Source organism: Rutilus rutilus (assembly GCF_951802725.1).
Source record: "Rutilus rutilus genome assembly, chromosome: 21".
Classification (NCBI taxonomy): Eukaryota; Metazoa; Chordata; class Actinopteri; order Cypriniformes; family Leuciscidae; genus Rutilus; species Rutilus rutilus.
The window spans coordinates 18,310,789-18,336,615 of record NC_140226.1 but is presented as its reverse complement, the minus strand read 5'-3'; the positions used below and the strand labels follow the sequence as shown (position 1 = coordinate 18,336,615).

General features: G+C 36.6%; 2 protein-coding genes across 2 annotated transcripts in view; both read right to left on the bottom strand.

Annotated features, from left to right (window-relative positions):
• Nucleotides 1-25: 25 nt before the first annotated feature.
• On the bottom strand, nucleotides 26-17,278 carry crip3 (cysteine-rich protein 3). Its single transcript, XM_084393657.1, has 7 exons — nucleotides 17,073-17,278; nucleotides 11,484-11,578; nucleotides 8,065-8,122; nucleotides 3,728-3,868; nucleotides 1,575-1,649; nucleotides 655-749; nucleotides 26-382 (listed from the first exon to the last, which is right to left on the bottom strand). The coding sequence occupies exons 1-7, from the start codon at nucleotides 17,113-17,115 to the stop codon at nucleotides 248-250; spliced, it is 642 nt and encodes a 213-aa protein (XP_084249783.1). The 5' UTR covers nucleotides 17,116-17,278; the 3' UTR covers nucleotides 26-247.
• A 4,941-nt stretch (nucleotides 17,279-22,219) lies between these two features.
• Nucleotides 22,220-25,827, bottom strand: part of htra1a (HtrA serine peptidase 1a) — a 29,732-nt gene continuing 26,124 nt past the window's right edge. The window contains exons 5-9 of the mRNA XM_084392882.1: nucleotides 25,748-25,780; nucleotides 24,857-24,971; nucleotides 24,702-24,759; nucleotides 24,387-24,482; nucleotides 22,220-23,010 (exon numbers count right to left, since the gene is read on the bottom strand). Of these exons, the coding sequence (XP_084249008.1) occupies nucleotides 22,842-23,010; nucleotides 24,387-24,482; nucleotides 24,702-24,759; nucleotides 24,857-24,971; nucleotides 25,748-25,780 (471 nt within the window). The 3' untranslated portion in view covers nucleotides 22,220-22,841. The remainder of the gene's footprint in view (nucleotides 23,011-24,386; nucleotides 24,483-24,701; nucleotides 24,760-24,856; nucleotides 24,972-25,747; nucleotides 25,781-25,827) is intronic.

The window sequence follows — 25,827 nt, the reverse complement described above, 5'->3', positions numbered from 1 at the left end:
TGAGAGAGAGAGAGAGAGAGAGAGAGAGAGAGAGAGAGAGAGAGAGTGTGTGTTTGAGTGGGGACTGTTTAATATGAATACATTTTTAAGATGCCATTGGCCATTTCTGATTATCAATTAGAATACATGCATATGCAATGACATTTGCATATATCAAATTAACCTTTACACTTTACAATTTTATTCAAGTAAAAAAAAAAAAAAAACACTTCAGTACCAAATTAAAAAAGAGCTTTTTCATTATGACTTAATGCTCACTTGGCATTTCATTCTCTGCATTTTCTTTCTCGTATATGTAACAGCCCACCTTTCCAATGTTCACACCTTTTGGTCCAAAAAGGTACCCATAGCAGGGCACATGGCAGTACGGGCTGCCCTCATGCTGCAGAAAATAGAGAAAGTAATAGAGTATTATTAGGGAGTCCGAATTAATGATGAAGTAATCATTATGGTAAATATTCTAAAAATATTACACAATGTATCACTTATCAACATTATATATAAGAAGAACTGAACTATTGATCACATAACTTTGAGTTACATTCTAGTGTTAGCTACTATTTTAATTTTGAATATGAATTAATTATGAAATAATATAAACTTTAAACACACTTTTAATAGAAGCAGTAGGCTGAACAATGCGTTTATGAGTACCTCTGCATGACCACCAGGGGTCAGTGTTTTCTTGCACCTCACACAGCGAAGGCAAGGCCGGTGCCAGTTGCGACCCAGTGACATCACCTTCTCAGCTGCAGCATTAGACCATGACATCACCACATTACAACACAAATGGCATCATATCAATCTATCACAGCGCTGTTTTTAATAATTATACATTAAAAACTAAATAAGATATGTATATTTTATAAAAAAGAAAAAAATATTTACAATTATTTACAATTTGTAGTATTTTTTTTATTTTAAATATACATTAATTTATTTCAAATATATAATTTGATATATAAAATATATGTAATAAATAAATATATATATATATATATATATCATTTTAAATAAAATTTGTAAGTGTCATTTTGTGTTTGAGACAAAAAATAACCACAAAGTTCAAATGTTTGCACAAGTAACCACCATAAATCAAAAATTCTTGCTGTTCCCTTTTAAATAGACTTAAAATCTTAAAAAAGACCAAAGAATGGTCAGACAGAATGCTTGCACACGTACAGTATCTACCACAGAAGCACAAAACCACACACACACACACACACACACGTTTCCATCTTTTATGGAGACTTTCCCTAGACAATGATTTTCATACTGTGCAAAACTGTATATTCTATATACCCTAACGCTAAACCTAAACCTACCTATCACAGAAAACAGAAAACATTTTTAGAATATTTAATTTCATATTATGATTTATAAGCTGTTTTCCTCATGGGGACCAACAAGTACTGGTATTACTATTCTTGTGGGGACATTTGGTCCCCGTAACGTAGGGAATACCAGGTACACACTCACTCACTCACTCACTCGCAAACACTCACACACACCACAGACATTCCTGAAACTTCTCAAATGTCTGAAAAGTCATAGTTTTGATTCACTGGACTCACCGAAATAAACTGCCTTTCCACAGCCGGGACACGAATAAGTTTCTCCAGCAAACATGCGTGTAGGAGCATTGGAAGCTACAAACGAAAAGCAAACACTTTATGGTTCTGTATACATACTTGTTTAAACTTTTATTTTCATATCTGTGTGTATGTTAACATTTTTCTTTGGAGGACTGGTTTGTTGCTTTTGAATGCCAGATCCAAATCTGTTCTGTATGATCTAGCTTTGATAAGGATCTTTAAATCAACACTTCTGTCTCACATCAAAGATGACAGACTGTTACCAGTTTTAGATCCTAATGTCTTCTCCTGTGTTATATTTAACAAAGTGAACCCATTGCGCTTGGCTCACAGGAAACCCGTTACATTCTGAGACATTTCTCCAGACGTTTCCACAGCAGTCCTTAAAACCCTCCCCTTACATTCCTGCAACGTCCCGCCTGTCGGAAAACACCTATTAAGGGGAAATATTTCAGGAAAGGAGCCAATCAACTAAAGCCATTAAAATTCCACTGCATAAAATCCCAAGGGGGTCACTTCAGAAAACAATCCTCCCACCCCTCCATTACAACACACACATTTAAGTATTTCTATCTCCCACTCAGTGTGTGTGTGTGTGTGTGTGTGTGTGTGTGCGCGCGTGTGGTTAAAAAGTGCTGAGGAAGTGTTAATATATAAAAGGAATGTGTGAAACAATGCAGCTTGGAAGAGTGTGTCTATATATACATTGGCTAAAAATAGCATATGGACACATTTGGACACTTAAATAAATCACACTTAACCATGTATTTAACCATGTCTGAATGTCATTTCATTACAAGACAAAATATCAAACCAAGTGGCATTTACAGTCAAATTATGCTAAAACTTTTCTCAGAAATAACTTTTCCTCACTTTTAACCAATTAATGTCAAGATTTTAGTAGATGTATAAATCAGTTTCCCTCAAGTTCAACAGGTGTCCTAGCAGAGTAGCCACATTAACCAAGGACATATTACACTAACATTTGAAAAACGAAAAGTGTTCAAATACTAGTTTTAATTTTTGACAGTATATTATAGAAACCATTTCAGCCTCAGTGTAAAAGAATAAAAAATACAATAGGGAAACAAGGAATAAATATTTACACAATTGATACACATAATAAAACAACAAAACTTGTAAGATATAATAATGACAATGAGATATAAATGTAAAAGAGCGACTTTGTTTTTCGCAATTGATCTCGCAAAGTGAATTTCAGAATAACTTTTTCATGTTTCTCTTTTATTCAAACCTTTTTTCACAGGCGTCAATAAACTTTTTGTAATATTTTTGCTTAAAAAGTGTGTTTGTGATGCAGCTTTTAAAAAAAGCTGAATTTGCAACAGCCATTACTTAAAGAATCGTTATGTTCAGCAATTTGAACTAAAGCACAGTCGATGGAGGAGTCAACTTGATCACTTTATGAGCCAAGCTTAAACAGTAAGCTTAAAAACACTTATAATAAGTGGAAATGGCAACACTACGAGAGCGTGCTCTGTGAAGCCGCCTTTCCAAGCAAATGAGCAAAACAGTTATTAAATATTCTGTCTCAATTTTAGCATTTGGATTTGGATTTATTTCATTTATTTTGTCTTGTTCTTTGCTGTTTTTCTAGATCTGGAACATGAATAAGTCAAGGCTCGTACTGCTTTCCCTGTGATTTCTCGCACCGCACATAAAGAGAAACATTCATTGCATGTTAAAATACGTCATTAACAACTAGTTGTTCAGTTCAGTTCTGTACACACAGAGTAGAAGTTTTGAGTTTGTGACTACCTGCATTTTTCGGGAGTTAATTCGAATGTAGAATGCGGTTGGTTGTCACTCCCGTAAAATACTGAACTGTGCGTGTACAGAAGAGGATTAAGCACTCACAGGTGAGTTGACAGCCAAATTTAGCTGCAGTGTGTACGTGGCCATTGAGATCCCAGTTCAGGATTCTTTGATGAATAGAATTTTCTAAATAACAGTATTAATTTGAAATAGATATTTTCTGTAGCGTTATAAATGTCTTTACCGCACATTTGATTAATTGAATGCATCCTTACGAAATAAAAGTATTAATTACATTTTTTTAAATAATAATGTATTAATGACTTAAAACTTTTGAACAGTAGTGTCTAAATTACCTTTGGGTTGATTATAGTTGACCTGTGAGTTGGTCCAAGGTGTGGTGGGTGCTCCGTCTGGAGAGCTGTTAAATGATTTGTCAACCGGTGTTTGAGGAGGCGTGTCATATATGTAAGACCCCGCCCCTCCGATATTTACACCTACCAAAGAGAAGACAGAGCAGTGAGTACCATTCCATTACTGTGTGAGTGAGTGTTTGGTTGATAAAGCTCATATCTAAGTGTTCAGACTCTCCTAATGCAGATAGCATTTGCCAAAAGCCCAAAATAACCTGTTCAGATCCTGATAAAATGTATCTCTTCCGAATTACACTCACTTGGATAGTATAATACAAACTGAAAAAAGCATATTCTAAAGTCTGGATGTGCATTAACAAGCTATAAAAATAAAACCTAGCATCTTACCACACACACACACACACACACACACACACACACTTTATTTGTGGGGACTCCCCATAGATGTAATGGTTTTATACTGTCCAAACTGTATATTCTGTCCTCTTACACTAACCCGACCCCTAAACCTACCAATCACTCACACACACACACACACACACACACACACACACACACACACACACACACACACACACACACACAAAAAGTACAATATGCAACTTTTGGCCCTCTATTGTTAAAAAACAAAACTGCATGCATTTTGCAGAAGAACATTGTTTTGGTTGTGCTTTGTCTCAGTGTGACTACAGCTGAACATGGTTCTTTCTCTAAAAAGAGAAAGAGCGAGATTATTCAACTGCTCATAAAACATTCACTACTGAGCTTAAGAGACATAACCAGTTTGGATGGAAAGGATCTCAAGCTGACTAGCTGAAGACGCTACAGTAGCTACACCCATTAATAGACACGGTACTTCCTTGAAAATAAATTCCAGCACAGCTTTATACACTGTTCGTTTGTTGGCCAGAGGAGAACTGGCCCCCCGACTGAGCCTGGTTTCTCCTAAGGTTTTTTTTATACATTCTGTCACCTGATGGAGTTTGGGTTCCTTGCAACTGTTGCTTATGGCTTGCTTAGTTGGGGACACTTAATATTCAACAATATTATTGATCTGACTTCATTGCCACTACTGTATGAGAACTGAACTGAGCTGGATGATGACATCACTGTTTTCTTCAGAGCTGCTGAATAGATAAATAAACTAAATTAATAACTAATGACTTTTACAACTGAAATGAATCAACACTGAACGAACTTAACACAATGACACCATTTTCTTCTAGAGCTGCTGTACAGCCGAAATAAACTTTGTTGATTATTTTCCTGTCATCACTGTAAAGCTGTTTTAAAACAATCTGTACTGTAAAAAGCGCTAGGCTATTTGGATAAAGATGACTTGACTTGACACAGCGCTACAACAACCATAATGAAATTACCCTTCAAAACAGATAATGCTTTACAATGAACTCTGTTAGAGAGCTACTGTACACATGGCAATGTATTAATTTAATAAAATGCCTTACTCACTTGTTCAGTAATAAAATCTTCACATCACTTTTACAACATTTCAAATCCCTCAGTTCTCGCTATCTCCTAAAGCCAAGCCAATGTTGATTGATGTTTTATTACGAGCTCGGTTGCGTTCTCTTTTTGCCAGCAGACTCTCCTCTGTTCGGGGTCTTTTTAAAATGGCTGATTATCTGGAGGTTCGAGATTTAGTTGCTTCATCTCAACCTTTCTCACTCATTGGGACAACTAACCTATGCCACTCACACACCATATACGCATCAAAGTAGCAGGAGCAACTTTTCGCCATCTACGGATATGATCTGGTCCAACTTGGAAGACCTGCTTTAATCTGGCTTAAATCAACAAGAAAGTAGCAGATATTAAGGGAACGTTTACACGACAGCGATGTACTAAAAACAGAAAAGTTTTTCCTACGCGATTTTTGCATACAGGTGACAACGTAGTCAAAACGATCCCCGTTCACACAGATCCACAAAAATGACTAAAAACAGGCCAGTTGTTGGTGATGTCACTTTGTAAAGTGACATTACGCGCCTATAGACTGAACACGTAAGAAGCATGCGCATGACGTCATCGTTTCACATATTCACGTTTTTATAGTTTACATGGAGGTGATAACGGTATTGTTTTCAAAAACTTGCACTTTGAAACCCGTTTTCAAAAGCCCAAAACACCACTGTCGTGTAAATGAACGGCCAAAATGCATAAAAAGTTTTCAGTTTTTAGTTGAAATGGAGTTGTGTAAACGGCCCCTTGAAAGGCCCACTGAAGTGCCTTGAAACGCGCAGCATTATTCAATGTGTTGATGTAATTTCCACTGAAACAGGAAGACAGGGTGGGACATAACGAAGTGAGAGACAGTAAGTTTTGAATGTTTACAGTGGGGAGAACAAGTATTTGATACACTGCCGATTTTGCAGGTTTTCCCACTTACAAAGCATGTAGAAGTCTGTAATTTTTATCATAAGTACTTTTCAACTGTGAGTGACGGAATCTAAAACAAAAATCCAGAAAATCACATTGTATGATTTTTAAGTAATTAATTAGCATTTTATTGCATGACATAAGTATTTGATACATCAGAAAAGCAGAACTTAATATTTGGTACAGAAACCTTTGTTTGCAATTACAGAGATAATACATTTCCTGTAGTTCTTGACCAGGTTTGCACACACTGCAGCATTTTGGCCCACTCCTCCATACAGACCTTCTCCAGATCCTTCAGGTTTCGGGGCTGTCGCTGGGCAATACGGACTTTCAGCTCCCTCCAAAGATCTCGCGATACATGGCCCCATCCAGAATGATGTTTCCACCTCCATGCTTCTTGGGGTTGTACTCATCCTTCTTCTTCCTCCAAACACGGCGAGTGGAGTTTAGACCAAAAAGCTCTATTTCTGTCTCATCAGACCACATGACCTTCTCCCATTCCTCCTCTGGATCATCCAGATGGTCATTGGCAAACTTCAGACGGGCCTGGACATGCGCTGGCTTGAGCAGGGGGACCTTGCGTGCGCTGCAGGATTTTAATCCATGACGGTGTAGTGTGTTACTGATGGTTTTCTTTGAGACTGTGGTCCCAGCTCTCTTCAGGTCATTGACCAGGTCCTGCCGTGTAGTTCTGGGCTGATCCCTCACCTTCCTCATGATCATTGATGCCCCACAAGGTGAGATCTTGCATGGTGCCCCAGACCGAGGGAGATTGACCGTCATCTTGAACTTCTTCTATTTTCTAATAATTGCGCCAGCAGTTGTTGCCTTCTCACCTAGCTGCTTGCCTCTTGTCCTGTAGCCCATTCCAGCCTTGTGCAGGTCTACAATTTTATCCCTGATGTCCTTACACAGCTCTCTGGTCTTGGCCATTGTAGAGAGGTTGGAGTCTGTTTGATTGAGTGTGTGGACAGGTGTCTTTTATACAGGTAATGAGTTCAAACAGGTACAGTTAATACAGGTAATGAGTGGAGAACAGGAGGGCTTCTTAAAGAAAAAGCCAGCAAAACAATGTGATTTTCTGGATTTTTGTTTTAGATTCCGTCTCTCACAGTTGAAGTGTACCTATGAGTGTACCTATGATAAAAATTACAGACCTCTACATACTTTGTAAGTAGGAAAACCTGCAAAATCAGCAGTGTATCAAATACTTGTTCTCCCCACTGTATATCTACTAAATGCTAATTTTGTCATTGTTTTGGAGCACATTAGCTTATAGACAACAGCTTATTCATACTAAAAGCCAAAAAACCTCAATTTTGATTTCATGGGGACTTTAAATGATAGTTCACCCAAAAAACAAAACAAAACTGAATCATCATTAACTCTTGTAGTTGCAAACCTGTAAGACTTTATGATATTTTTAAGGATCTCTTCAAGTGATGTTCAGCTCCAAAAGGGAGAAAAAGTACCAAAAAAGCTGGTCAACCATGCTGACATGAGGGTAAAAAATGACCCCTCTGTTCTCTCTCTCTCTCTCTCTCTCTCTTGTGTTCTTTCTCTCTCTGAGTGTTCTCTCTCTCCCTGTGTGTTCTCTCTCTCCCTCTCACACACACACGAACGATAAGGTTTCTAGTGGTGAGTGAATGGTCTTTGGTTGGAAGGTTATTCTAAAAAAGTCACAGAGAGTCAGATGTCTCTAAATGAGCCCTGATTACAACCTTTATTTCCTGTATATGGATACAGAGAGCAGCTAGAACAAAACATCCAAATACCCATTAAATACCTGTTAGCACCTAAATTCTTACATAGCTTTGTATGAAGATGAAAATGCACTATATTTCCAATTAAATGTCTCACATTTTTACACATACGCACAAAACACCTTACAAACTCCAAATACAATTTATTGTACATACCTTTTGGTCCAAAGAGAGTTCCGTAGCAGGGTTTATGACAGTAAGGCAATCCATCGTGCTGAAATAGAGAAAAAGAGAGAATATCTTTATTAGTCCATTTTAACTTTATTTTACTTAATTTGCTAAATTTCCCACTGTACAAATGTATAGTTTTTTTTTTTTTTTTTAAATCACATCAATAAACCATGATAAAACTAAAATGAGAAAAATATTCTAATTGCAGAGTGCTTACACATATTTAGTTCACTACCAATAATAATGTTTTTTTTTCTATAAAAACGTGTATTTGTAAATTAAATACAAATTTGTGCTAGACACTCTTCTACTAAAACCTAAATTTTCAAGCAAGGTAATATTTTCAGAAGTGTGTGTGGGAGACAGAACGAAAGAGAGAAAGAGGCTTGTGTCGTGCTGGATTCATTAGAGGTCATTGTTTATCCTTCTGTTCCTTCCTGCTCCTCCCAGACTGCATAAAAAGACCCAGTCAGGCTCAAATCAGAGTGAAATTCAAGCCTCCTTACACACACACACACTCACACTTTTGTACATCTATCTTTATGAGGACATTCATTGACACAATGCAATCTCTAGCCGCTTACCCTAACCTTACCCATCACAACTAAGTGCTTAACCCGAACCCTTACCCTAAACCTACCCTTAACCTAATTATAATCTTATCCCTAAAACCAAGTCTTGACCCTCAAACAGGCCTTTAAAGGGGTCTCCGAAAGTGAGGACCGGCCAAAATGTACTCACTTTACTCTCTTTGTCCTCACTCCAATGGTCTAAAACTCAAACTGGTCCTCACAAAGATAGTAGTACAAGTACACACACACACACACTTCTATTTTAGTGTGCAAGCGTTTTAGTGCATGTGTGCTCAAAACATTAAATCCAAAATAACATGCTAAACTGAACAAACAGATATTTACTCATTTCTTTTTATTACCATCTTAATCAGGCATTTTTTTATATATTTTATATATTATATTAAAAGCAACATCTAACTCAGTGTCTCTGTTGTGACAAGCTAAAAATACAGTTTGCGTTCCCACTGAGAGCCATTTCCCAAAGAATAGAGCTAGAAAAAAAAGGCAGTCGACACCTGCAGAGAGTGAACACCAACAACACAACCTCCTGCTGTTTTGAACACAATAAGAGAGAAAGAGCACACACAGTTCTCAAAAGAAGGGGAAACAGTAACTTTAATAGAAGAGTAACGAGACTAAATATATCTTTCAGTGAGGCAATGAAGAGCTGTTTGTCCATCCATTTTTATCAACACAAATGAAAAAGCAAAAAAAAAAAAAAAAAAAAGTCCTTCAGTCCAAACTCACCTTATAATTAAACTAAAGCTGTATGTGACTGTTGTGTTTGTGTGCGTGCAAGCGTGAGCGTGATGAGAGAGAGAAGGAGGGAGAAGGAAGAAAGGAAGAGAAGCAGAAAAGCAGACGATTGTTTTCTGGTTTGAATGAACACTATCTTTGTCCCTACATTGTCCTTGTAATAGTTCTGGTAAAAACCCACAGTAACTCTGTGTGGGAGAGAAAGTGCATAGGCTTACAGATACCTACATGTTCAGTAAAGTTATTTGAAATGTAGCAGCTGTACCGGACTGAACATGCATTTGAAAATGACAGATTACTGCCATTTCTCCATGAATTTCATTGCGGTTAAGAATATTATGATTTACATTTCCTGTAAGAGGCAAGTAGTAGTAAAGCCCAAGACTAAAAGAATTTGTTTCGCTTCCTGTTAACACAGCAGTCATTCTTCACCCTGCTGTGTCTGTCAATCTCTTTTCTGTTCATACTGTAAAAAAAATTACAGAATAAAGCAAAATCAAATGCTTTTAGTAAGGAGTACTGAGGATATTTATACCTTATCCTTTCATTCTTTGCTATTTTGATGTTTAGGGTTCAAATGAGTATGGGAATGGTTTTATGTAACCGTTTCAAGAAAACAAACATGCTACATTTTTTCCATTCAATTTTAATAGTGAATGTAATATCTCTCCCTGACAGTCAGAGAGCATTCCAGACAGATCCAATGAGGTTACTATAAATACTGATTATCTGTGCTTAAAGTCATTGTAGGACTTTCAATTCCTCCATAAACTTCTACTCCTGATGAGTGACAAGTCTACGGGTGGAGTGTAGACTTACAGAGGGATGGATGAACAATCATTTAACCCAAACAGGGACAAAAGACAACTCAGATCACTGAACTAGAAAATGTCTTCTAATGTATCAGACAAGACCATCGAACATGTCAGGACAATAAGAAGGAGAGAGAAAAGAAGAAAGGAAGAAGAAAGTACAGTGAGGGGCACTGAAATAGGCAAGGACATGGATGACCTAGAATCAGTGTCAACCCAATGGCTTGAGGTTTAAGAGTCGGTTGTGTGATCTCCTGCTAAACTATGACATTGAGGATGTGCAAGCCTGAAACTCTACAGACCAACATACATACAGACCAAGAAGTAGGACATCCAGAATCCCATTTATCTGTCATCAGGGATCATGTCTGTGCTGTCTGATCAAAGGAGAAGGAAGGAAGTAAGGAAGTAAGGAAAGAAGAAAAGAAAGAAAGAAAGAAAGAAAGAAAGAAAGAAAGAAAGAAAGAAAGAAAGAAAGAAAGAAAGAAAGAAAGAAAGAAAGAAAGAAAGAAAAAGAAAAGTTAGTAAAACATCGTTAAAATAGTCCAAGTGACTACAGGTTTAAGTTTATCAAGCTACGAGAATACTTTTTGTGCGCAACGACTTTATTAAACTATTCATTTTCTTCCGTGTGGGCCTCTGACGTGAACGCCACGATGCATGCGCGAGAACTGAGAAGATGCCACTCATGATCATTTGATGGAAAGTGTGAAAGGTAAGCCATTCATTCTGCGGCATTGGTAAGGCACTTTTACGTTTTCTCGTTGGTTTCTCACTATTCGGACATCCAGGAAATGCTCTCTTTAGAACCATTTTAAACCCTACATCGAGACCCCTCTGCGTCATCTTCTCAGTTTTCGCGCGTGGCTCTCTCGTGAACTCACGTCAGAGGCCCACACAGAAGAAAATTAATAGTTGAATAAAGTCATTATTTTGGGGGGTTTTTGCGCACAAAAAGTATTCTCGTCGCTTGATAAACTTAAGGTTGAACCACTGTAGTCACTTGGACTATTTTAACGATGTTTTTACTAACTTTTCTGGGCCGGCAGAATGCAATTACATAGAAGCCTATGAAGGAGTGATACAGCTCTCAGATTTCATAAAAAATATCTTAATTTGTGTTCCGAAGATCAACGAAAGTCTTACAGGGTTGGAACAACATGAGGGTGAGTAATTAATGTACTGAAAGAATATTCATTTTTGGGTGAACTAACCCTTTAATGGCATTTCAGCCAGCAGTATCAGCTTTAGTTCTGCTTACCTCTGCATGGCCTCCAGGAGACAGAATCTTACTACATCGTTCACATTTCAGACAGAAGCGGTGCCAGTTTTTCCCCAGAGAGCTCACTTTCTCAGCTAGAACAGGGAGAGAGTGTAAATCTGATCAGTGTGTGATACAGTATATATAACTGAGGGTGACAGCTTTAACTGCAGTGATGTATTCTCTAAATTACACACAATTAATAAGATCACAATTATCCTGTAGTGATACATTTCTATGTTTGGCCACATCACAGCTCAGTCAAATGACATTGTTCTTTCTAAGTGAGTGGTTCTTGGTCAAAAACACTGCTAAGTGGACCTGACTATATGTCAATAGTCAAAAGCCTGAAAAAAAATAAAATAATAATAAATAAAATAAAAATATCAAGCATATACACTACCATTCAAAAGATTAGGGTCAGTAAGATTTAAAAAAAATAATAATAATAATTCAGCAAAATTGCACTCAAAAGTGAAGGTAAAGACAGAAAAGTTTATTTCAAATAAAACTTTTATTTATCAAAAAAATAAATTGATCACGGTCAAATATATCAAAATGATCAAATCAAAACCTTTTTACAACATTGATAATAAGAAATGTCTCTTGAGCACCAAATCAGCATATTAGAAGGGATTCATTAATTAATTCATTCAAATATAAAGTTATTTTTAAATTGTACAAATATTTCACAATTTAACTATTTTACTCTATTTTTTATCAAATAAAAGCAGCCAAGTGAGCATAAGAGAAATCTTTCAAAAACATAAAATAAAGAAATCTTCTGACCCCAAACTTTTGAATGGTAGTGTACTTAAAGTTCCCCTGTGGTAAAAATCAAGCTTTTAATGTTTTTTATATGTCAATCTGGTGTTTTTAATATGCTTTAAGACAAACCATGTGCATATTCATAAGTCATCACCATTGCTGAGTATTTTCTCCTTAAAACTCAAAAACGCGATTTGAAATCGCTGGTGTTTCTGATGTCACAAACTGTAACCAATCACGTCAACGAGTGGATCTCTGAGCTGGTGAGAGTGAGTGGAGGCGGGGCTAATTTGCATAATCATAGAACCGTGTATACTAAACGAGGCAAGTGTGTAGAGTTGCATTCAAGGCATGACGGATTTTTTTTTTTCATTTTGGTGATCAAAGGTGAGTTTTAAAGGATACAATTATTGACTAAAGCGGAACTTTAAAATCTTTATTTATATAACTTTTATAATTACTGTTACTGTAAATTCATAGTTCTTTTCAGGTGTGCCCAGCTCGGCAAATGCTGAAATACAGCTTAACACAGCAACTACAATTGTGTGTGTGTTTGTGCATTTATATCTGTCGAGATATCTATAAACAGTACTTACAAGAGCTCTGAGAAAGACTTTCCACACAAAATACTAATTCTAATGGGTGGGGTTTGTAAGTGTGTGTGTGTGTGTTTGCAGCTGAACAATGCAGCATCAAAGGAGAGGAAGAACAAACTAGACCATCTGAAGAAAAGCTCCAAAGGGAGATCCTGTTACAACGCAAACCCTGCTGCTGAGTCAGATCTGCTCCTATCAAGAGGATGTTGAAAAGTGCATCTTATCTCTGACCTTCTGACTTTCACAAGCAGTTATTGTGCATAATCAACTCAACAAGCATTTCACTGATATTTCAAAAGAAACTAAGCAATGAAAAAATAGAAACAATACCATTTAAAAGTTTGGGGTCAGTAAGATTTTTTTTTAATTAATACTTTAAATGTTCTTTTAAACTTTCTATTTATTAAAGGAGAACTCCGGTCAATTTTAACATTGAGCTCATTTTTTTGGTACATTTGGAGTGCTGTCAGTACAGAGAACAACGACAAAAATCGGTGTTGCCTACACCGAGTTATCCTCTTTTTAAAATTTGCACCCTGTTGACTTCAATGGGGCAAGTTTTAAACCTGCTTTTAGCCTCTTAACATCCTTGATGTGTAATTACAAGTGCACAGGTCATGTGAGTGATTCCTTCGGAGTGAACGTGGGTGAATCTGACTGCAGTAGATGTGAAAGATATTAATAAAAATTATGTTTATTCAGCCAGCGCACATACCTGTATTTACATCCTGTTTTCGGTCGAAGTCCACAGTAATCGATTGTCGAGTTCACGCGCATAGGTTTAGTACCTATGATCACGAGCGTGAACTCGACAATCGATTACTGTGGCAGCAAAATCAGCATATTAGAATGATTTCTGTAGGATCATGTGACTGGAGAAATGGCTGATGAAAATTCAGCATTGCCATCAGAGGAATAAATAATATTTTAAAAAGTATTCCAATTGAAACAGTTATTTTAAATTGTAGTATTATTTCACAATATTACTGTTTTTACTCAGAGTGCGAATTATACCACCATAATTGGGGGGTACTGCTCCTTCACTTCTTCTATGACCCTCATGGTCCACTACCATATCAATCCCCACCGTGATCGCCAAGTGCAACATGTGTTGTGCAACACACATACAAGGTCTAAACATGCGACAAACTGATAATCAGTAGGCTACAGAATATCTCATTTTTATTATATATCCAAAATAGAACTGTTTTGATCAACTCCCAAAAGTTAGAAGTTAAGTGCACTGAAATACCATTCTAATTACTAGTAAAAGTAATACCTTTACAAGAAGCCTATTGCCTATATCAGGGTTTTTCCTGGCTCAAAATGAGGCGGAGGTGGTAAAATCATAATTTATTTTAATAATAAGATAATTAAATGTGTATTTTTTTTGTAGATCATCATATAGCCTAATGTGTTTTCCACATTTTTTTGTTGGTAGAGCTTGGTATCTCTAGGGGGGTCTCTAGGCCTATAAAATTCATTAATCTGGTGCACTTTGAGTCACCCGAATCCACTATTAAAAATAAATAATCCACCCGCAAACCGCCCATATTCTTTGATTCAGATATCTGCATCTCATCACATTACAATTATTCAAATTCTTAGTGTTTATATGGTAACATATCACAAGTAGGCTGATTTAAAATGAACATTTATTTAAAATAAAAGTTCTTCTTTTGGCAAAATTACATTTCCTTAATAGCCTAAACAGAGGCTTTACTCCCTTCAAGCTTAAATTGTCAATGTTTCATTACATCACTGAATACTGAACAGTTTTTTTCACAATATCAGAAAAATTATCTGACCCCCCCAAAACTGATATTTCTGTCCCTTTGGGGGGTACTGGGTCTTCATTGGGGGGTGTGTATATATATATATATATATATATATATATATATATATATATATATATATATATATATATATATAACCTTTATTTAAACAGGAAAAGTCCCATTGAGACACAGTCTCTTTTACAAGGGAGTCCTGTATAGCACGTTCAATCATATTGTATCGTATAGTACCCCCCAGTACTTCGAACTATGTTTTTACTGTATTTTTGATTATATAAATGCAGCCTCTTAAGGACCCCAAACTTCTGAATGGTAGTGTATGCTGATTTTCAGCCTTCTTTAGTAATGTTTTACAACTTCCATTGCACAAAACTGCTTGCCTGTGTTCTCTCATTTGTCTATCAGCTCCTGAATTTAACATAACTACGGGGGGGGGGGGGGGGAAATCAATAGTTTGCTATGAGCAAACACACAGTAAACAACCATGGACTTTGGAGCATAGGAATGAGAAATACAAGTGATTTAGAGAAAGACACACGTCAACATTCCACACAAAAAATGAAATAAATAAATGTACTTTTAGATTTTTACTCAAAAAAAAAAAAAAGGTTCTATATAGATCTATATTGGCATTGATGGTTCAAAGAAGAACCTTTAACATCCATTGAACCTCTCAATTCCACAAAAGTTTATTTACAGTGGAAAAAAGGTTATTTGAGGAAGGGTAGGCATTAGGCAATTTCAGAGAGGCTAGCAATAGCAAGCTAGCTTTGAATGCATAAGATCCCACCCTCCCTTCAATTCAATTCACATTAATTTGTAGAATGCTTTTAACAACACGTATCGCTTCAAAGCAGCTTTACAGAAAATGCTTTACTTCTCCATAACACATGAATGCGCATAGCCAGAGCAGAGTCTGGAAAGTATCATGAGAGATGGCGTTAAATTACCCCATCTCTCAAAGCACATAACATTACAATAATAATGAATGTAAACGACTTCAAAGCTCTGACTTGTACCACATGACTGCTGCAGCCTACCCTATACCTTCTTAGAATGTTCTTCACACTAAGAAAAACGTTTTTTAGGAACTGTTGACTGGTTATTTGGGGAAACAAAAATGGTTCTTCTATGGCATCGCTGCGAAAACCTAAAATACCAAGCGAAAGAGCTATAATATGGTACAAAAAACATTTGCCAGGTTGACATTGTGCATATGGGGGACTAAACCCACCATCCCAGAACCTCACACACTAACCAGCCAACATTCCTAAGGTCTGTCTTTCTCACACACACATTCCATCACACAAAACTAGTCAGGTCAAACAGAGAGCACACCGAGTCAGACATTTTCAGAAGTCTAGGCTCAATGGGGATATCAAATCATCAAGCTAACATCTCCTCTTTAGCGCAGCCAGAAAGACCGTTACTCCATCCGCTAACCTGCAACAGTAGCACAACAGATCCTCTCACTTTGTTCCAAGAGTCCCTTGCCAAATTCTTACGTAACACTGTCACCCAATTCTCTTTTCATGGGCTAAAGCATTTACTAACCCTGTGGCTACCGGATTCCGGGACAGAATACTAAACAGGAGCATATAACGTGACAAAAACGGGACAGACTAGAGAACATCCTCCAATGCGGTTGTGGGAGCGTCTGGGTCACTTGTGCTTGACCTATTAATAAAAATACTTAGTTCTGCACAGGCTGCAAGATAAGACTTCTTCTTCTTGAGACTGACAGTTTGGTGTCCCATATATCCCTATGCCGTCTATGTGAGAAAATTCATAATAACAATTTTGAAATTAACCTATTATTTTACCCTACATCTTTTCCTCAGACCCAGTTAAAACTACTAGACTGATTAATTTAACCGTTTACAAAGCAGACACATAGCCTACTTTTCAGAATGTTTCTCAAGGACAGGAACACCACTTTTGTTTGGGGCTGACGTACTGATGTGAAGGCTAAAGGTAAGAATATTAGTATATGGAAATACATTGCATTTATTCACATAAATCCCCAAAAGACGAAGAACAATAATGAAGCAGGCTACTTATAAAACATAATTCGTTATAAAGCATTTAAACACACACACACCATAAAGTTTCTAACCGATGCTACACCATGAAATAGGCTATTTGGAACTATTAAACTGGATATGAGGTCTTCAATATCCCCAAAAGAAAAGTGTTCAATTCCCACTGCTTATAACCCAATGACTCCAAAACCAATAAATACACTTTCCATAACACTTGTTATGTAGCCTAACTCTGCCAAGATTTTTTTTTAAAACCTTTGACCTTTCAGAACATAATTTAAATGCCCTGCAATTTGAGTCAATTAGTCCAATCCAATGATATGATAACAATGAAATTAAATTGGCTTAGACTTCTGCTAAGTGATAATTCTAGAGGAAAACTCTCACCGAAAAACACAGTCTTATCGCATCTTGGACAAATGGACGTCATTCTCTAGAAGAATCTTTTTGCCACGCAGGTTCGGGTCTGTTCGTCTCGGTTCGTTGCCTGTCTGTCTCTCAGCGCCTCTGCACACTGTGTGCAACTGCAACACAAGTCGCGCCGCGGCGTTTATTTAACTTTAAAGAGCCTCCGTGCTTGTCTCATGAATAATGAATGCATTGCGTGACGTTCGACCAGTAAACTGATTGACTGAAAGTTAGCTAATCCTACTATGGAGAAGGAAGACTTGTAAATATTAAATAGGAAACGTGACTGAACGCTCCAAGGTTACCAAGCAACGTTAACTTGACCTCATTAATATTCATAGCCTGCGCCATAGTAGGATCCGTTTTTTCGCCTAGAGCTGCGTGGCACCGTTACGCCACGCCTCCGGCTTGACCAATGAGGAATGTTTCTTTCTCGTCAATCAAAACAAAAACGTACAAAGCTACCCATCATCAAACCTTCCCGTTTTTTTTTTTTTTTTATCAGTTTATTTTCAACAAATCAAAAGGTGTTATAAGTCTGTTGGGTTTTTTGTAGTATGAATTGCTGGGGTTTTCATTAAAAACAGAAGAGTTTTTTGTCTCAAAAAATGAAAAACGAAATATTCTTGAAAAAAAATCTTAAAGGGTGTATTTCTAAGGGAATGTGGTTTTTAAAAATGCTATTTTCATCATCTCGATAAGGTTTCATACTGCCTCCTGGTGTTTTAAATCAAAACAGCACTGATAGAACTGGCAGAGCTTTTCATTTGAAAAGATTTTAACAACTTAAAATTAAACAAGATTTTGAACCTGGCTTTATCTTCTGGTCAGATTTCTGTTATGGAAATGTATGCAAAATAGTGCATATTTAATCAGATAGTGCATCATTTAAACATAACATTACATAAAACTTGTAAAATAAAGCATTTGTTTTAATGAAATCTGATTAACCAACTGAGGAAGTATGGTAATATCTATTAAAATGTTTACTTTACCCTATTCATCTGTGCTGTCTTGATACGCTATGAGGTTCTTTTTAAAATGAACCACAATAAAACACACATTGTTCCAAACATGTGTGTATTTCTCTCTTCTATATGGAATACAAAAGGAGATATTAGGCAAAATGTTATGGGCCGACAGCCTCGGGCAATATTCACTTTCATTGCATCTTTTTTTTTTCCATACAATGAATGCCATTCTGTGAAAGGCTGTTGTTCCACCTAACATCTCCTTTTGTGTTCCACCGAACAAACAAAGACATATGTGTTTGGAACATCACAAGGATAAATAAATAATGACAGAATTTGTATTTATGGATGGACTCGGTTGAATCCAAACTTTGTTGTTTACTGGAGCAGAGAGCCTTTCCAGTGCTCTCGTTCATTCTTCTGACTGTTTACAGTAAAGATATTGTAATTAGTACGGTCTAAACAGATGGCAGTGAATGATGGAGGCCTCAGTAAATGCACTTGCAGCCACTGGCATCACCACTGAGATAATAGATGATCTCACACACACGTCCTTAGATGGGGTCATAGGTCACCGTATGAGAGACAGCCATCCTTGGTACCAACTGTTTACGATACAACTAAATCTCACATGGTCTATTACATAACTGTGTCTCACTGTCCATGGGCTTTATACCCTCAGATATGTGTTAAATTACTTCAGTATCTATTCGGAATCATGTTTACTGCAAAAATCAAACAACAAACAAACAAACAACAGCATGCAATAAAAACAGCCCAAAACACCTACGCAAGAATTTATACATTAGCCTATATTTGTGGAGAAAATTAAACAATAATAATAACAAAACCTGAAGAATATTGGACAAAATGGATTGATTAAATAGCTCCAGTTTATCCACAAATATTATATTGTATAATTTGTCTCCCTATTTTTGCTTGTTTTATATTTTATCTGTGTATTCATTTCTATTTATAAGAAAAAAAAAAAAAAAAAAAAAAAAAAAGGATGGCGCTATAGTGAAATATGGATACACTTTGTCGTTTTTTGTATCTACACACTGCTCAAAAGTTTGGGGTCTCTTATGGTCACCAAGGTAATATTGTAAAAATGTCACTTATTCAGTTATCTTGTCTTAGATTTCATTTTCATGGACTTTTAGTTTGCTCAGCGTTGTTTCCTGTGTCCTTTGTTCAGTTTCCCTTTGTAACTATGGTTACTGTTTAATTTGATCACACCTGTTAGTATTCTGTTCATTATCTGTTCTCAGTTCACTGTCGGTTATTGTTTGTGTTAGCGGTTGAGCTTAGATGTGGACTTGGTTTATTTTTCTTATTCATTTGTTTTTGAATCTCTTAAAATCTCTCTCAAAAAAATGACCAAAGAGTTTCGATATTTTTCCTATTTACAACTTGACTCTTCTGTAGTTACATCGTGTACTAAGACCGACGGAAAATGTAAAGTTGCGATTTTCTAGGCTGATATGGCTAGGAACTATACTCTCATTCCTGCGTAATAATCAAGAAACTTTTGATTTTTGACGCAGCGCCTGAAAATAGTCCCCAGCTTCCAACGTGACCGGGACTAAGTTTGTCTAACCTATTAGACCTATTTTAAGGCGCTGCGTCATATCATTACGCCTGCTGGACCCATGGTACGGCAGCAAAGTTTCTTGATTATTACGCAGGAATGAGAGTATAGTTCCTAGCCATATCAGCCTAGAAAATCGCAACTTTACATTTTCCGTCGGTCTTAGTACACAATGTAACTACAGAAGAGTCAAGTTGTAAATAGGAAAAATATCGAAACTCTTTGGTCATTTTTTTGAGAGAGATGCTAATGGTCCTGTCCGATTCAATGATCTATGCTAAGCTATGCTAAAAGTGGTACTGCCAGACCCGGAGATCGGCAGAATGGATTCGAAAACGGTAAAACTGTTTAACTCTGGGGGAGTTGTAAAATGAGCCTATTTCCAAAAAAGTGGAGTATCCCTTTAACTCGTCTTTGTCTTTGGACTTTTAGTATTGTGACAGAAATATTATTACAATTTACAATTATTTTTTTTAAATGTAATTTATTCCTTTGATGCAAAGCAGAATTTTCAGCATCATTACTCCAGTTTTCAGTGTCACATGATCCTTCAGAAATCATTCTAATATGCTGATTTGCTGCTCAAGAAACATTTATTATTATTATCAGTGTTGAATACCGTTGTACTGCCTAATAGCTATTTTTGTGAAAGTGGTGATACATGTTTTTTTTTCAGGATTCTTTGATCAATAGAATGTTTAAAATAAAACCCTTAAGAACAGTCTTGGTTAAAATAGTACCAAATATATAATCAATAACTGAGACAGGTGTTATGTTGTAAATACTGTATTTTCTACTTACATTCACTCATTATACATCAATTTGCTTTTGTATAATATCACTGGGATATTATTATGACATATCTGAATGGATTCATCTGCAGTAGGCAGTGGGAGGAGGATGCTGGGACTCTGAATGAGCCTATGTCTGCTCTCACTGTATGATAGCGCCCTCTACTTGCGTGAAATACGTATGGGAAGTGTGCGTATGTGTGTGTGTGTGTGTGTGTGTGTGTGTGTGTGTGTGTGTGTGTGTGTGTGTGTGTGTGTGTGTGTGTGTGTGTGTGTGTGTGTTTTTCTATCCCGGTGGGGACTTCAACCTGAATGCACACAGACTCATGGGGACTTGTGCCACAGTGGGGACCTAAATAGAGGTCCTCATGGGTAAACAAGCTTATAAATCATACAGAATGAGTTTATTTGGAAATGTAAAAATGCAGAAAGTTTTCTGTGATGGGTAGGTTTAGGGGTAGGGTTAGTGTAAGGAGATAGAATATACCGTTTGTACAGTATAAAAACCATTACGTCTATGGAGAGTCCCCACAAAGATAGTAAACCAGACGTGTGTGTGTGTGTGTGTGTGTGTGTGTGTGTGTGTGTGTGTGTGTGTGTGTGTGTGTGTGTGTTTACTTTACTTGTCTTAGTTTTGCCCTTTTCCTTATTTATCTTGGTATTTTTTATATCATTTTGTGGTTGGAATAATAAAGAGCACACTATTTTGTCTGATTATCACACAAAAACTCTCATCAACATCATTATTAAATTCACATGAAGTTCACTTTTAATATGTTGTTTATGCCTGTTGTTTATGTGTGTTGTTACACACTATCACCACCAGATGGCGTGTGTTCACTGGAGTTTACTGAACACAGGACTATAAGGTCAAAAGGTCGCTGGTTCATTTAGTTCATTTATGGGGGGAAAAGCTGAGGTTTGCCAGTGGTTCTCACCTCTTTTTAATGTAATGGTAAATTTCCAATCATTGCATATATTGTATTTTGTGTATACAAAATCAGTGATTTCAGGTTTCACAGCACTGCGTAACAACTTAGAATAGTGCTGGTTAATTTATGAGTGTAGCTTAATCAAACCTTTCAATTATTTTCTCATGCTGTAGAGAGAACAATCTGGAAGTATTGGCTTGGGTTCTGGGCTTGTTATTCCAGACTCTTTTTTTTTGGCACCTGTTAGTGCCAGCTGAAAGCTGTGTGCCATGCATGACATACACTGAAAGTTTGTGATTTCGGCCAATTCTGTAAAGTGCACAGCAAAAAAAATTAAAAAGACCAACATGATCGTATTTGATTTGATTTTGTTTTTCTTCATGTAAACAGTTTGAGCTTGGCTAAACAACTGGTAAACAGTACAAAATATTGACAAAATCGTTTTATTGTCTGGACAAAGAATGACTTTGTGTTTTCATGTACACAACTGTTCTAAAGTGTTTGAGTTTTTTTTTTTTTGTTGTAAGAAGTCACTTCTGCTCACTAAGGTTGTATTTATTTGATCAAAAATACAGTAAAACAGTAATATTGTGAAATATTATTACAATTTAAAAACAACTGTTTTCTTTTTGAATATAGTTAACATGTAATTTATTCCTGTGACAGCAAAGCTGAACTTCCATTATTCAGTCTTCAGTGTCACATGATCCTAACATGATGATTTATTGCTCAAGAAACATTTCATATTATTATCACATTTAAAAATAGTTGTGCTGGTTAATATTTTTGTGGAAACCGTTATTAAAAGTCATTTTATTAATTTATTAATTATTATTATTTTGATCTTACCAACCCCAAATTGTTTAATGGTAGTATATAGACTTCAACAGAATCTAATATTGAGATGTAGAGGTCAAAAGTACCACCAGTAACTGCCATTAATGTTTTGTTAATACACCACCATGTTTTTTCATGTACATTTTTTTCAGGTGCAATTGTAGTCTTCAAATTATCCAGTAAAACTTTTATTTAAAAAAAACATATGAAACATTTTTGCTCTAGAAAAGCGCAATATCAAAAAGTTTTTAATCTTTTAAACAACAAAAATTTCAATTTATATTACAAAAATTCCAAACAAGTCCAAAAAAATCCTTTAAGCTGCTGTGCACTAAATTGTTTGGTAATGGAAGAGAAAATGTGTATTCTGGAAAAACTAATCCTATCCAATGGCTTATGTCGAACAATAAACAGTAGTAGCATCCTAAATCATTCATTATGATTAAAGTAAAAACATTAATAAATGTGAGTCTACATCAATGTGCTCTGTACAGTCTAAAACCTCAGGCTGAGCTTTCACCCTGCCCGTCATTTCAAGAGCACGGACAATTGGCCAAACGTCCCTCGTTGGGGCGGGACAGAGGACACACCCGGTAAGTTCATTGGTGGGGCCGATGAGCACCGGCTCAAGGGTCAATCTCCATGGGAATGATAGTGAGGATGACGTCCTCGTTGCCACGTCGAACCACCACACGTAAACTGGTGTCCTTTTTGATGGCCGCGCTCACATCCGTTGCTGTAGAGATGCGCTGACCATTGATGGAAATAATGACGTCGTGTTCCTTAAGTCCACCTCTGCAGAAGAGACAAGAGAAGAGGGAAAAAGCATTTGAGGAGGAGGACTAAAGAGGACTATAAAATTAATTTTGATGAAGGTTTCTTCATCTTTAGAGAATTTACATCACAAAGACTGAAACCTCTCCAGTACAAATCTAATATTGCTGGATTTCCCAGAATTACTCCAAAACAGCTTCCAAAACCAACGCTGAAGGCTGTACGTAATGTATTTTTAAAACTGTACGCTTCATCAAAACATCAACATTCAAAAGCGTAATGGCTCTATAATTCAGACCTTATCACTTCAAATGGCTTTTTAAGCCATATTTCAGATATATACTCCTACATCTATATTAGGTCAAACAAAACACACTGGGATCGTATCCACATGCTCTGACAGAGTAACCACCTAGGTTATATACTAGACTTCACAAGTACTTCCTGTTTGTTGGACTGTGTGACATTTGGTGATCATCTGTTATTCAATTGTGAATCATAACCGTAGTGATGTCGCACCGAGAGGAAAGAAGCAGTTGTTTGTGTGTCTGGGTGCCATCTGAGCTTGTTCTTAACATGTCCAAGCTTTCAGGAAAACTAAAAATGTCCTGGATCAGGATGTGGTGGGCAGTGGATTGGACTGTGGTTGTGGAATTATAACAAAACACTGTTTCATGCACAAAGAATTTCATCACACGAACCTGCAAACCATAAATTTGCCTTTGAGTATGTGTTTACTTTTGTTTTGAACAGACATGTATTGAAGACAAAAATGCTAACGGATGTGATGTGGCAGTGACAGGACCTGAGTCACATGATTTGGGTGACTAACTGGAAGTTGTTAGTCGAATTTAAAGGAATTGTCCACACGAAAATAAAAATCTGTCATCATTTACCCACCCTCATGTTGCTCTATGACATTTTCTCTTTTCTTTGTTTTTTGGTTCTGTAGGAATATTTTAGCTGTTTTTTTTTTCTGTCCAATGAAAGTTTCACCGGAAAAAAAAGAAAGTCATACAAGTTTGGAATGACATGAGTTTTCATTTTTAGGTGAACTATCCCTTTAATTCGTATGCATTTTCAGCACTTTAGATGTCTCTCTTGCTCTTACGCACATAATGCTTTTCAAAACAGAATAAGAGGTTTTTTATGAGAGTCAATAAACATGTCGGGCTGAAATGATGAACATCAGCAGGTTTTTGTGCGAGTGTGTTTTGATGGGGCTCTAACATAAATTTAAAACATGTGGAGACAGACGGAGCCAAAGGCAATATCCCTCCAAGCATGACGGCAGAGAGCATGTGGCCAGTAAAAACAGCATGCGAGTGCTGCCAAACGAGTTGACCTGTGCTCTTGACCTGCTTGGCATTATGGGACTTCGAGTTTTGGTGACTCACGCTGCAGCTGGGGTTTTGGAGATGACCTCAGTCACATAGGCTCCTGAAGTGATGTCAGGGAAGTCTCGCAGTCGACCTTTCAGCTCTTTGGACAGTCTGCGAGCGGGAATGAATACAATTACATCAGATCTGTTGCCATCAAAGAATTAAAGAAAATATTAAAACTAACACTCTGTGTAATATGGTACTGTAAATCATGCAGAGTATAAAAACAGAGACCTCATAGGATTACAAAATCATGTAAAATCTTTCATGATCATGACATTAACCTTAGGTATTCATTAGTTTGATGCATGGAAGTGGTTATGTACTCACGCAGGAGTGAGGGTCATCATACGAACACCGATGTATCTTTTTTTGGTCGCTCCTCTACCTGTAAAACAGCCAGATGAACATAATGTAAGTTAGTATAAAGAATAAAGTAACACACCGTTACTCTATGTCATATATCAGTTCTGGAAATGTCGTACCTCTGGCCAGTCTGTCATACGACTCAGCAAGAAACTGACGTATCTTGTCTGAAGGAATAGCAAAGGAGATTCCGGCTGTCACCTTCAATGTGTTGATCCCTATCACTTCTCCATCCTACAGGAAAAAGAATGATCAGGTATGCACATGATTATCCTGCTGCTGACATACTTTAAAAATGACTTTTCATGTCCAAAAACGTAGGAAATGTGGTAAGTAACATCTAAATAAACTTCATTCAAGTCAAGTTGCCCCTGGAAACCAATCAAGAGCACGACTCTCATATTATATTATATTCTAAAATAATTTGTGATCATTTTAACCCAAAACAGTATTGTTATTTTAACCAAAACTATTAAAAATTATTTTCTATAATTTAAATTAATTTAAATATTAAATTGAAGATAAAAGCCAAAAGAAAGTACTAATAAATAGTATAATAGTACATAAATAATACTTAAGTAACTATGACTCAAATAAGTATTTCATGTATAATTATTTATTTATTTGGTAAGCCATTTAATCGGATTATGTACGGATTAAATGGTCATTATCACAAAAACACCTTTGGGATGATATAAGACCCCTCCACTGCAGGTCCTGATCACCTTATCAGGGTTTATCTTTCGATAATGTACATTATCCCTTACATATTCACTATTTACTGTAATCCTTGGGACATGAACTTAAAAAAGATGCCCTTTTACACATTTGACTGAGGGTTAGATGTAGGGTAATGTCAAATTACACTGGGTCTCGTTGGGTAACATTACTGTAACACCAGACACATTCATGAAAATGGGTCCTGATGATTACCACACAGCCATGCTCTGTGCAAATACATAGTGTATATTCATATATGGGATTTTATTGAAGAATGAGAAAATGCTCACCAGATTGACTAATGGTCCTCCTGAGTTGCCATACTGTAAAAGAGACATTTCATGTGTTAGGACATGCTTGATTTGTGTCT

What these genes read in the sequence shown, in the direction of transcription:
- crip3 (XM_084393657.1), bottom strand. Translation starts at nt 17,115, where the DNA reads ATGACGTCCATTTGTCCAAGATGCGATAAGACTGTGTTTTTCG. An exon ending in CGATAAGACTGTGTTTTTCG is followed by an intron (nt 11,579 to 17,072) that starts GTGAGAGTTTTC and finishes TCCCTGTTCTAG; the next exon opens with CTGAGAAAGTGAGCTCTCTG. An exon ending in AACTCTCTTTGGACCAAAAG is followed by an intron (nt 3,869 to 8,064) that starts GTATGTACAATA and finishes TCTCTTTGGTAG; the next exon opens with GTGTAAATATCGGAGGGGCG.